The 13,770-nt window shown below is 37.5% G+C and overlaps 1 protein-coding gene and 1 long non-coding RNA gene across 2 annotated transcripts in view; one reads left to right on the top strand and one right to left on the bottom strand.

Moving 5' to 3' along the window:
- Psma8 (proteasome 20S subunit alpha 8) overlaps positions 1-1,084 on the top strand; it is a 23,718-nt gene extending 22,634 nt beyond the window's left edge. Inside the window, exon 7 of the mRNA XM_090353589.1 lies at positions 752-1,084. Coding sequence (XP_090209715.1) covers positions 752-844 — 93 coding nt within the window. The 3' untranslated portion in view covers positions 845-1,084. The remainder of the gene's footprint in view (positions 1-751) is intronic.
- LOC150049817 (uncharacterized) overlaps positions 1-13,770 on the bottom strand; it is a 20,040-nt gene extending 6,270 nt beyond the window's left edge. The window contains exon 1 of the long non-coding RNA XR_016538891.1: positions 13,701-13,770. This is a non-coding gene — a long non-coding RNA (uncharacterized LOC150049817). The remainder of the gene's footprint in view (positions 1-13,700) is intronic.

The raw sequence follows: 13,770 nt of genomic DNA, 5'->3' as shown, positions 1-13,770 counted from the left end.
CAGAGTCCTAATTGTTAATTCTCATCAGTTTTTAGTCATATAACTGTATGATTCTCATTTTTATAAAATATGGTGATGGGCTATTTGCTAAAATCTCTTCTCAACATCTTTGAAAAATTGCCTTCCAATAAAGTTGGTTATTGCCTTATTATTCACCTACATAACTTTTTGTTAATAAGGAAATTAAATACAGGTCTCCCTATATCAATTTACTAACTTTATTTATATAGTCTTATAGCAGCAATTATGTAGTCTTGGATCTATGTGTGAAACATACAATAGAAAATATAAAAACAATATTGCACATTTTTAGAAGGTACAAATTTCTTGTTTTCAGCCTAGTGGAGGAAACATAAAATACAGTATAAATCATCTTTACCTATCTCCTTTTTGACAATTGTATGAACTGATCAAATAAATAAAACTGTTAGAGAATTATACAGTATCAAAGTGAGTTCAATAATGAGACATTTACTTACTAATAGAAATAAATTTCTTACTGAAATATTTTCAGAGTTATAAACACATATATGGTGTGTAATTAGACATACATTTATTTTACTTTCTTTCAAAATGCAATAATAATGGAGATGTCGAAGATCTGATCTTATTCATAATTATTATGTTCGTTTCTTTTGAGTTTTATGAAACATTTCATTGTATATTTGAAGTGATAAATGAAAAATTATAGACAAAACATTCAAATACTAACATAACTAAAACTTTCTTTTTAAATTTTTCCTCTTTTCAGATGTTTAGTGCCAAAGAAATTGAATTTCAAGTAACTGAAATAGAAAGGGAAAAGGAAGAAGCAGAGAAGAAAAAAACAAAGAAGAACATTTAAAATCTTTGGATAAACACAAAAATCTTCCAATATTTTGTTGTACTTGCTTAGAATTACTTAGCAAAATTTTAGAGGAAATCATTTAGAATGAGCATTACGTTTAAATCTTATAGGCAGCTTTAAGAATGCAGTTTGTGGCCATTTTTGGTCTATTACATAGTCAAGCATAGGTTTGTGTAGGGATTGTTGCTTTTCTTCACATAAAACTTTAAGTCAATAAAAAGAATCCAATTTTAAAAAGTCATGTTATGAAGTTTGATTTTTTGTGTCTATTAAGCAATTAGTTATTCCAAAATAAACAATATGATATATATATACATATATATATATGTATGCATTTTCAATCTTGAGCTCAGGGCCTGAGCACTGTTCTTTTTTTTTTTTTCTTCAAGTCTAGAACCTTACCACTTGAGCCCCAGCACAACTTCTGGCTTTTTCTATGGATGTAGGACCAAAGAATCGAACCTGGGTCTTCGTGCTTGGTAGGCAAGCACTCTACCACTAGGCCAAACTCCTAGCCCATGAATTCTAGTTCTTAATGCATGATAAGGACTTTCATGTGTAGGTAACTTGTTCAAAATCTTGTCATTCTCTACAAGAACTAGGACCCTGTCCACCCTTCAAGAATAGGAGGGAATAAAGAAAGTAACTTGCCCCTGGTTTTAAAAGAAAGTAACAGAAAGGAAGAGAAACGTCTCAGCCGTACAGACACTCAGGCTGATCCATCATCTCCAGCTATTATTAAAGTCTTGTATGTTTTAAACAAATGAGTCAGTCTGACAAATTACCTATAAAGAGAGGAGAAAAAAGGTCCCAGACCACATGGCAGACAACTAGTTTCCAGGTCCCCCTGCTTATTTTTAGGGTAGCCTTTACTTTCCCTTTACTAGTATACTATAACTGCCCTCACTGTTCCTATTTCTATCCTGTCAAGGGCAATAATTCATGCATGATTGAAACACATTGTATGTGAACACAGGTCATAATGAAACCATTTGCTTTGTATAATTGTTACACACTAATAAAACTTTTAAAACATTTTTGTCAGAAACTGGAATAATGTACACAATTATAGTATCAGCTACTCACCAGATGAGGCAAGAGGATCACAAGTTCGAAATTTGGGGCCAGTCTGGGCAACATAGCCAGACCCTCTCTCAAGGATAGGGTTGTCGTCGTCATCATCATCATCATCATCACCATCATCATATTTTGCTCTTTTCAGTTCATAAACAAAAGTACTTTGTTTTGGTTGTGGAACAAACACTAAAAGCCTCATTCAAAATTTATAAGGGTATCCTAGCATGATGCTAGTTAGAAAGGAGAGAAGTTCATTGCTGAAATTTTTAGTTCAAATTTTATTTTAGCTCCAGTATATCCAATATGTTAAGACTTGTTATGTAGACCATCAAATACTTTAGTGTTTGCTTATGCTTGGCATCGTACAACATTTATAGGGAGGAACAAGCAATGTATAATAAGTGATCTCATATATGCAGAGAACTTAATTCAAATGGCCCACAAGAAAGATGTGTTTAGTATCTATAATTCATTTTTTCAAAAGATAGCAGTAAGCTTAGACATAGAAGTTCAAATACCAGGGAGTATTTTTGGTGACAGTGTGTTTTGCTATTTTCTTTCATTTTCTTTTTGAAATCAGGAAAGCATAAAAGTCGATTTTTTTGTAAAGATATGAAGAGCTCGGGAGAGATGGTAAAGAATCAGGTTGAATTCACAGCTTTCATAAGATTTTAGCCATTAATGGTTTTAATGCTGTAAAGCCAGGACAAACAGAAGGGCAGAGTTAGAATTTTAATAGGTAGCAATCAGATGGCCACCTTATCAGTGTTTGTCTTGAGTCAAATTCCTATCATATCCTGCTGCTGCACTTCCATTGCCTAGATATAAAGATTAAAGAGCAGTCTCTAATGCCAACGTTGACTTACACCCTAATGGCCTTTCTAGTTTTGTTGGAACAATGGAATTCTGTAGTCTACCACTTTATAGCTAGGCATCAAAGCCAAGTGTTTGTTGTATAATCCCCCACCCCCTTGGCCCTGCTTAACATCCTAGAGGCAAAGGTACTTCCCAAATGTAAGACTTACTAAGAAAAACTTAGTGCTTTGAACAAAAAGCAAAAATTGATTACCAATGATCACCACTGGGGCTGAAAGTATGTTTTTCTTGCCTAACAAGTACAAAGGCATGAGTCCAACCCCATACTGTCAAAATAATAATAAACACAAAAAATTAGCTTCACTAAAGATTCTCTTGCTCTCACTGTCTCTGTGTTGCTATGTCGCTCTCCTCTCCTCTCCTTTCCTCTCTTCTCCTCTCCTCTGATCTTTTCTCTCTTCTATCTAATGATGCCAAAGTTTGAACTCAGGACCTTGTGCTTGCTCAGCTTATTTTCAGCTGGCGCTCTGTACTGCTTGAACTAGGCCTCCATCCAAGATTTGTGCTGATTTGGGGGGAGATAATCTCTTGGACTTTTCGCCTGCGCTGACATCAAATCATGATACCCAACATCTTATCTTCCAGAGTATCTAGAATTAACAGACTTGAGCTGCTAGTGCTAGTCTCAGATATCCCTCTCCACCGAAATATACACTCAGAAGTCTGTGAGTTCCCTTCTACTGTTCTGCATTAAGTCCACTGTGAGGAGTCTGTGTCCTTGACACGTCTTAATGTCTTGCACATGAACCTTTTCTTAATATTCATCACAGTATATTCAAATCATCTGTTTGATCTTATTGACAAACATTGGGTGCTGTATGAGGACTTCCCACTGCAAATAAGGAACGGAACTACAGCCACATCCTTTCATGATGTGTCCCTGTATTGTATCTGGTCACAATGGAGTTAAACTACAACTCAACAGAGAAAGATACTGCAGAAAACATTCAATCATGAGGATTTGCTCAAAGGGCCTCAAGCAATGAAACAAGGAAACAAAGACTAGTATGAAGAAATATGAAACTTGGAATAATACCAGAATTTTGCTTACTAGGAACTGCAGTCCAGAAATGTCAGCATAAAACCCTTTGGATATTAACATTATTACTGAAGCAAAACCAGGATGGGTACTTTCTGCATTTCTGTTCCATTCGTTCCTTGTTACCATCTTACTTTTTCTTTTTTTTCTTTAACTTAAACTGCTTATGGAAATTCTTAGGCACTTTTCTCTTACCACTTTCTTTTATTCATGCATGATGGACTCTCTGCCTCTCAGATTTTAATCATATAGTTTCACCTCTATAGTTGACTTCCATCTCTTTCCAGGGTTTCTACTGTACAGTGTACTTAAAGCAGCTGGTAATTGTTCGTATCAGAGTCTTGTAGTCAGTCTAAAGAATGGCTATCCTACAGTCAACTACCTGTTGCTGTTCCAGTTAGCAGAGGCCAGCAGTATAGGGTCAGATGAGTCCATTTAGGGATGTCCTTAGCATCCAAAAAGTAGTTATCTTACAAAAGACTGTGGATGGACAGGCATCATAGTGATGAGTCATACACACACACACACACACACACACACACACACACACACACACACACACTTGCTCTTTCTGAGAATTTTCTCCTCCTATTTTTCACTGATTTACTTAAAATTTCTCATGACTAACTCCAGAAGTTCTATCCCCCACAGGATATCATCACATTTAGTTAGAAGCTTGGCTCCTGTATCTTTTTTCTTTTTTGCAGTCCCAAGGCTTGACTGTGGTACTGGGCACTGCCCCTGAAGTCCTTTTGTTCAAGGCTAGCATTCTACCACAGCCACAGCCCCACATCCAGCTTTTTCTGTGATTTAATTGGTGATAAGAGTCTCACAGAGTTGCCCGCCCTGACTGGCTTCTAACCATGATCCTTAGATCACAACCTCCTGACTAGCTAGGATTACAGGTGTGAATCACTGGCATCTGGTAGACACCCGTGTTTTGACAACTTTTTCCTAGGATATGTCTCAGAGCATCTAGTAATTCTTTTACTTTAGTATCTCCAATTAGAGTATAAGCCTCTCAGGCCCAGGTCTGTAACATGACAATGCATATTTGCTAACAATTCTTTAGGCTAAAATTTTCCTCTGTAAATAACTACTTACCAAAGCAACTCAAGATAACTGTGATGAAAATTCAGCTTAACCCCCAAGGTAACAGAATCCTTAACCAAGGCACACTGAATCTACTGAAAAGACAAATGTAACATAACGAATGTATCAGGAAGAAAACATTCAGTAGGGATATTTGTTGGGACAGAATGAAGGAAGTTTTCCATATGAAACTTGCCCTGTCTCTCTTTGCTCAGTAGGAAAAGCAGGCCTGCTATGATCCATGCAGGGAAATGGATAGCCAGAAAAAATGTCAAGCAGTGGCCACACCATGACAGGACATCTATTCCACAGTAGAATTGTCTTCATCCATTGCATACTACAGACTGGGTCATTTATTATAGAAGAAATTGATTCAATTCCAGATGATCAAAGTTCAAAGTTAAGGGGCCACATCTAGTTAGACCCTTCCTTCTGGTAGGTACTCTTGTGGAGTCCTAAGTACTACAAGACAGACACAATTTGCTTTTGTAAAACAAAACAAACACTCCCTTGGTAGCCTAGTAATTCCTAAATGAGTTGATCTACTCATGTAGATGTAATCCCTCTGTCCAATCACTCTTTAAGGGTCCCACCTTGTCCTGTGAAGCTTACATTTCAACTTGAGTTTTAGAGAGGTCATGAAAACTATAGCAAACATTTTACTCTTATAGGACTGGTGGCATAAAATGGGGACTTGTGCTTATAATCTTACATCCTCAAAGAACCTAAGGTCTGAAATTTTGAGGATCAGAGTCAGCCTAGGCAGATTCTAATCTCCAATTAAGCAGCAAAAAGCTGGAAATGGAGGCATGGCTCAAGTGATAGAAGTCAGACATGAACAAAAAAATGTAGTGTGCGAGACAGCCCCCTACCCCCACAAGGATTAGCTAAGAAAGCCCTAAAAAAGATGAGGCATCTGTCCTTTGTTTTATAGAAATAAACAGGAGACAAACCATTTGAGGAATTATAGATTAAGAGAGTAAAGAGTAGAAAACCAACTATTGCTATTCAGCATTTGTCTGAATTATGTTTATTACAAAGTAGGAGTTAAGTATAGTACAGAGACACATGATTTACAAAATCAGTCAATCAATGCATATTAATTAAGCATGTACTATGGATCAGGTCCTGTTTTCCAAGCTATAAAGATATGAAAATGAACGTGAAGCTGGTGCCAGTGGCTCATGCCTGTAATCCTGAATATTCAGGAGTTTGAGATCTAAGGATCAGGTTTGAAACTAGCTTAAGCAGGAAAGTCTATGAGACTCTTATCTCCAGTTAACCACCCAAAAAATGCTGTAAGAGCTGTGATTCAAGTGGTAGAGTGCTAGCCTTGGGCAGAAAAAGCTTAGGGATGGTATGCAGGCCCAGAACTGGCACAAAGAAAAAGTAAACAGGAGAAAAATCTCCTGTCTCCATGGAAATCATTCTAGAAGAGAAAAACCAGAAGTGTTACTATTCTGTCAGTATTTGGTTACTATTCTGTCATCCAGCTGAGCACTTTCATCTTGGCTTGCTGAGTCTCCCCCTTCCGTGTGTTCAGCAACCTCAGCAACTGCTTTACTTCTGTACTTCCTATTACTGGTTTCTTTTCTATGCAACTGTTTAACTGCTGGGCTTGATATGTTTTTTTTTCTCTCTCTCTCTTTAGAGTATCTTACTTCATCACATGTAACACCCCGTCTCAACAATTTTCCTGTGATCTCTACTGTGCTAGGAAGTGCAAGAGTAAAGGTAATAGGAGATCTATGCTGGATTTCACTTTCAAGTTTTCATTTGATCTTTCTTGAACCTGAACTCTTGATCTTTCACATCAGAGATTCCTCACCTCCAAACTTCTACATCACTATGAGTGAAATCACTCACTTTCTGACCAAGCTCTTACAGTAGAAATGTGAGAGACAATCTTAGCACTTCACTCACTCCTTACCTTTATTCAGTCTACAGATATGGTCCATAGAGTTTTACCTCTGAAATATATCTATAAAGGATAAGGGTGCAGCTTAGTGGCAGTATTTGCCTCACATACTAGGGTACCTGGGCTCAACTCTCAATGTATAAACACACACATACAAATATACATAATTTCATGTTTTTCCATATCAGTTATTACTGCCATTATATTTTAAACCATCCAAGTATTCTACTATATCTAAGTAAGTTAGTAAATATGTCATGTAAGTACTCTTGGCTTTTACTACTTCCCACAAGTTCACTGTCCACATAATTAGCAGCATAAAAATAGTCTTAGGAGTATATTTACTAAAGAAAATATTGAGTCAGGCACCAGTGTATGTGTATATACATACATAGTTACATATATATATATGCAGTACATCAAGAGAACAACAGAATATTTACTATAGCTCAACAGTAGAATACATGCTTACTATATTAAATGGCTAAGTACAGTCCAAACAAGAAGAAGTGATCAAATTTAGAACAAGTAATAGTATGACAAATAGTATGACAATGTAACTTCTAATGTAATACAGAATGTAAATCTGAATTTGATTGTGAGGAAGCAATAGACAAGTCTAAATTACAAAATGAGTATACTGTTCTCTTCACCAGTACCAATATCATAAAAGAAGGAAGGCAGAGAGCTTTACACACATATTATATGCATGCATTCTTCATACACATACACACAAATGCATGCACGCACATGTAAACAAAGGGGACTAAAAGTTGCAAGTAGTATGTTGTGCAACTCTTCTCTAAGTTACAAATTATTTTTAAAAAGAAGTTGAGAATTGTAAATAAATTCTGTTTAAATTATTTACTTTGTTTGTAGTTGTTTCTGCACATCACTTGGCATTTAAGTCCCTATCTTCCTATTTAAACTTGACCCTACTCATCAGTCCCTATCACAGCATTTAACACTGTTTGTAATTATACAATCTTCCATGTTTAGGCATGCCTAAACATGGAAGATTGTATGGGAAATGTTAAGTTCTACATTGTACACAAATTATTCATATATTTCACAGTTTAAGTATAATAATTACGTATAATAAAATTAGAAAGTAATATTCAAAAAGTAAGAATCCAGTCAGGATAATGAAATAACGAATAGATAAAAACTGGAAATGTTTTTCTTTGAACCATCTTTTCATAAGAAACAAAAGTAATCCAAGGTCAAAGAATGCTGATAATTCCAATATTAACGCGCGACAGAACATTCTTTTTTTTGCCAGTCCCATTGCTTGAGTTCAGGGCCTAAGCACTTTCCTTGGACATTCTTCAAGGCCAGTGCTCTACCACTTGAGCCACAGCACCACTTCCGGCTTTTCTATGTATGTGGTACCGAGGAATTAAACCTGGGTCTTCCTGCATGCTAGGCAAGCACTCTACTACTAGGCCAAACTCCCAGCCTGAGACAGAATATTTTGAGTAAGAATTTCTGATTAGAGAACAGAATGGAGGAGCAAGACTGGAGTTGTGGAGCAGTCCTGATAGAGAAATCCAAGTGAGCACTCTTAGGTTTGCATCAAGATGAGTGACAATGGATTAAGAGGTATTGAAAGTTTTTAGAGATATTACAAATTTGTTGACAGAATTAACAAATGTAATAGGAATTTGATGAAGAGAAAATCTTTGTATTAATTCCTCCTTTTGCACCATGGGTAATTGGATGAAAGTTGATCTGGCTTGGGAAATATGGATGTTAGGAGAAAGAAACGGGAATGAAAATGAGACAATAAGAATAATTTTGAACTTGTAGGATATCCAAGTAGAAAGCATTGTCAGATGTCTACCTACACATGAAGATAAAAATTTAGCTCAATGCTGGTCATTTATAACTGTAATCCTAGCTACTCAGGAAACTCAGAAATGAGGACTATAATTTGTAGGCCATGAGAGCAAGTCCTTGAACTGACACAAATAAAAGGCTGAGTTATGAGGATCTTAGTTCAAAACCAGCCCAGGCAGATATTTCAAAAGATTTTTAATTCAAAATAGCCCGCAAAAAAAGCCAGAAATAGGAAGTATGGTTCAAGTGGTAGAGCACTAGCCTAGAGAAAAAAAAAACAAAAAACAAAAAAAACAAAGTAGAGCCCCTGAGTTTAAGCATTAGTCCCAGCATGAAAGGAGAAAAAGGGTCAAGAGGAAGAAGCCAAAGAGAAAGTCATAAACTTGTAGTTAGAGATTAAGTTATGCAAGTGAACGTGATCCACCTAAGAAAAATATGGACCGGGAAAAGAGAGAAACAATGTTTATTAAGCCCCTATTATTTAATGAAGAGTTGAGGGAAGGTCCTGAGGATAGCATAAAACAAGACAAATATTTTAAGTGTGAAGTCAGTCTAGAAGTTGGGCATGGAATAAGCACCAGGTAAATATTGTCCCCTATTGATTGTGTATTCACTGTGTATTGACTGTGTATGAACTTGACACAGCGATCCCAAATTGTTAAATTTAGTGGGAGATAATAGACAAGAAAACCACTCAGATATCTCAATAATTTAAGTAGTGTGCAATGAGTAATGGAGAAAAAAGAGAGATAGCAAATTAACTTACAGAGCCAAGCTATGGTAGTAACTTGAAGGTCAAATAGGAATTAGCCAGCTATAAAATGTATGTGAATGGGAGTTTTCCAAGGAAAGTGACATAATACATACAAGGCATGAAGTGTGATGAGCTTGGGACATTTGGAAAATTACTATACTTACCTTCCATGCCAATAAAAGTACTTGTGAGAACATGGCAGAATGAGATTTTCTGAACAATTTAGCAAATACTAGATGATAATGAGCTTTGTGTGCCATGCCACTGTTCGAGCTTTTTAGCCTGTGTTAAAAAGTGGTAAGTGGAAAAGTTATATATGTAGACTTGAGTTTTAGAAAGGTTACTGTAGACAAAATGAAGGACAGGTTGTACAGGAGGGAAAGGAATTAGAAGAGAATATGTAACATAAATAAGACAAAATAGCAGGAAAACAAAAGAGAAAAGAATCTGTTCAAGTTCTCATCATCAAAAAATACCCACTTATCTCTGGTCTGTGGCCAACAATTCTGCCTTCCCTTCCACTGCATAAATAATGGTCCCTTTATCTAAGTCTTCCCACTTCTACACTATATTCTATCCTTTTTGGCTCTCAAGGACATGGCTTCTAACAATCTCTCTTCTTCATTCCTTTATCAGCAGTTTTCCCTCCCCACTGAATCACTGCCATCAGCATACAAGCATATTGTTACCTTAGGAAAATCTCTTTCTTGCCTTGTCTTCCTCCCCCACTGTCCTCATTTCTCTACTCCACTGTGCAAATAAAACTTCAAAGTCTTCAAACCCTTTCCTCCTATTCTTCTTTGAATATGTCCTAATTAGATATACACCTCCACATTCCAGACTCCTCTGTTGTCAAGATTACCACCGGTCTACATTGTGTTGCAGTATCTAAGAGATACTGTCTAGTCCGTGAGTGTGTGAGTGTGTGTGTGTGTGTGTGTGTGTGTGAGAGAGAGAGAGAGAGAGAGAGAGAGAGAGAGAGAGAGAGAGAGAGAGAGAGAGAGAGAGAGAGAGAATTGGGACAGTAATGGGGATTGAATTTGGGGCCTAGGTGCTGTCCCATAGCATTTTGTATCAAGGCTGGTTCTCTACTATTTGAGCCTTATTGACATTTTTTTATTTTTTTATTTTTATTTTTTTTTGCCGGGGGTATCTAACCTCAATCCTCAGATCTCAGTCTCTACAGAATCTAGAGAATCTAGGATAACTGGTATGAGTCACGTTTGTGTGGCTCTAGTACTCTTGTGATTATACCCATCCACTCCATTTGACATAGTACATCATTTTCTTCCTCAAAAATATACTGATTTCTTGGTTTTCAGGACTCCATATCATCTCGATTTTCTTCTTACTAAGGGATTTTCTTTCATCATTGCTTATTTCTGGTGCTTCTCATTAACCTGATTCATTTTCTGAAGGCAGATTTTTATTGGTTAGCTAGAGATAACCTTCTTTAGGATCCATCTGTCCTGGCTGGCTTTGAGCCTCGCTCCTCACATCTCAGCTTCCTGATTAGGAGAGGTGTGAGCCACCTATGCCTGAACATTCAATTTTTATAGGAAGAAAATGTAAACATAATTATTGCTAGATACAAACATCAGGATGATATCTAATGATGTGTAAGGAGGAGTATATTAAGAAAAATGTACAAGGTCACCTTGAGAAGAAGGCATCTTGATAAAGGCTCAGTAATTTGACTGGAGTTAATTGCATACCTAAAACAATATAAAATGGGCTTTGGTCTTAAAGCAAACTTGCAGACTTTACTCACAAGCATTTATTGGATCCTACATTACTATATGGAAAGAGGAAACCCCAAGTGCGACCATTTACTGCCAGTGAATAGCAGATCTAAAATTCACATTCATTACACTGTTTTACTTTGCTGGAAATGTTGTATGGCTCCATTCAAATCAGCCCCTCAGCAAATATTTATTAAATACCTTTGATGCTCAAAGCATTCGCTCAAGGCAGTGTGGGATCTATGATGAATCAAACATTTGTACAATCATAGAAAGGGCTATATTTTGGTAAATTACAAACTAGTTTGAAACCAGTTTCTTGGATATGTTACTGATTTAACTGCAGTGCTTTTTTAAATGTGTGTCTGAAATTGTTTCTCAAATTAAGGTTTTAGCCAAATGAAGTGAGTTGGCCATTTATTTACTTTTTAAAGACAAGAAATGCAACTTTTAGTAAGGAGCACCCCTGAGTTGTTTAATAAATTTCCTTTCTTTCCATCTGATGAATTTTCACAGGTGATAAGTAATTTATAAGAGGAGGAAGCTGTGACTGAGTTGGGTCATAAAATGAGTTTTGTTTGGACTTAATTTTGAAACAGTCAAACTATTGTAGCCCTAACTGACCTTGAACTTTTGGTGCTTCTGGCTCCATCTCACAAGTCTTGGATTACTGGAATTTGCCATCTCAACCCTCCACCCCAACCCAGCTCCAGGATATGGGTTTTGATTTGGACTGGGTGAGACCTGTGGAGACTTCTCTAGAGTTTGTGAATGTGGTGCTTCTCTGGAGGGATAAAACTAGCAGTTATAGTCAGTTTGTCTGTTGTCCTAATGTTTTGGGCTGCTAAAAAATAGTACAAACTCTTTTTGTTACTATGAAGATTCCACTTACTATCTTTAATGTGAAGCAATCTGCTTTCATTTATATATGTTTACGTTCAGGTGCATGAAAACTCTGCTCATATACATCTGTTACTGTTCTCCAGGATTGTATGTTTGTCCAATATATGTCTAATAATGTAGATTTATATTTCATGTATTTACATTTAAATCATGCAGTAAATACGATGTTTTACCAATCAAATACTAATGTTTTCATAGACATAGTTTAAAAATAGTACAAACTGAGTAACCTGTACATTTTTCAACACTTTGTGTTGACTGTGAAGTCTAAGCCAAAGTCATAGTTGGTGTCTAATGTTAAGCATTTATTAGATTACCGCGGGACAGGAGTTTGGTATAGTGGTAAGTGCTTGCCTAGCATGCATGAAGAGCAGGGTTCGATTCCTTGGTACCACATATATAGAAAAAGGCCAAAGTAGTTCAAGTGGTAGTGGTAGAGTTCTAGCCTTGAACAAAGCCCAAGGACAGTGCTCAGGCCCTCAGTTCATGCCCCAGGACTGGCAAAAAAAAATTAGATTATGGGTTTTGAAAATTGTAACCTTAAATGATGAAAGGGGCAAGGGCTCTTCTTAAGGCCTATTTTAATAAATTATTTGTTGTATTCGTTATTAGTAAGATTGGATTTGGGGGGGGCAGAGTGTAATTATGTAGCTTAGGTGCTGTATTAGAGGCATGTGGAATATGGCTGACCTCTTTATATATTCACCGGTCACAATACGATAAGTTCATATGTGTACGTGTTTGTGGGATGTCATTGTTTACTTATTTACTTACCTGGTGGTTTGGGGCTTTGAACTCAGGGTCTATGGTGCTTGGGAGTCTAGCACTCCACCACCTGGGTCACGTTCCTTCAAGTCACGCGAACACTTCACATATTTACCATTTTTGTGGTGAGTGGTGGAATTTCCCCCGCCTCCCCTTGCTAACAGCAGTAAGATACAAATTAAAGATCATTTCCCAGGAGTAGATCCATACCACAGCACCACACCTGCCAGTTATTGCCTACAAGCATAGAATCCTTAGACAGCAGTCTGAAATCAAGGCATCTTGTCTGACTAGATCACAAAGGGGGCACGTTTTTATTCCACACTCTGGGAACATTCCAGCTGATCGCACTTAAGATCTTCCCGCTACTAGATCCCCAGTCAGCAAACTAAAAAACAAGCAACAACCACAAATCGATCCTAGGGCTAGAACTTCATCTCCCTGGAAACAGTGTCCATAAGCAGTTACCATACATTCAAAAGTGACAGGGGCACACAAATGCAACAAATGAAAAAAAAATAAAAACAAAACATCACGGTTCAGGCAGCTTAACGCTAAAAGGCACTCATCACCGGGGACAGAATCGTTCCCTCGGATACCGTTTCAGTGTCAAGGGCAAGGAGAATGTGGGCGACGTTTTCAATGGGAGCCGCAGGCAGTGACAGGGGGCCGCGACTGAGTTCTTAATGAATGACAGCGCCCAGAATCCGTGGCTTTCTCTCAGGGAGAAAGTGCAGTAGGGGTCCGAAGTTGGGATACCCGGATGGGACGAGACCCAGCGGTTCTCCCGGCCGCCTAGAAGTCCCGCCCGCCTCAGGCCCATCCACCCCCTCGTCCCCGCCCAGCACCTGATAGAATTTCGGTCGTCCGCCACTCCCGGACCGGGACTCTAGGGAAGATTCTAACCCTCTGCCCGAC

The sequence above is a fragment of the Megascapheus bottae genome, chromosome 19, assembly GCF_031878675.1.
Source record: "Megascapheus bottae isolate mThoBot1 chromosome 19, mThoBot2.hap1, whole genome shotgun sequence".
Taxonomy (NCBI): Eukaryota; Metazoa; Chordata; class Mammalia; order Rodentia; family Geomyidae; genus Megascapheus; species Megascapheus bottae.
The sequence above is the reverse complement of the archived record's forward strand: the minus strand, read 5'-3'. Positions and strand labels throughout refer to the sequence as shown.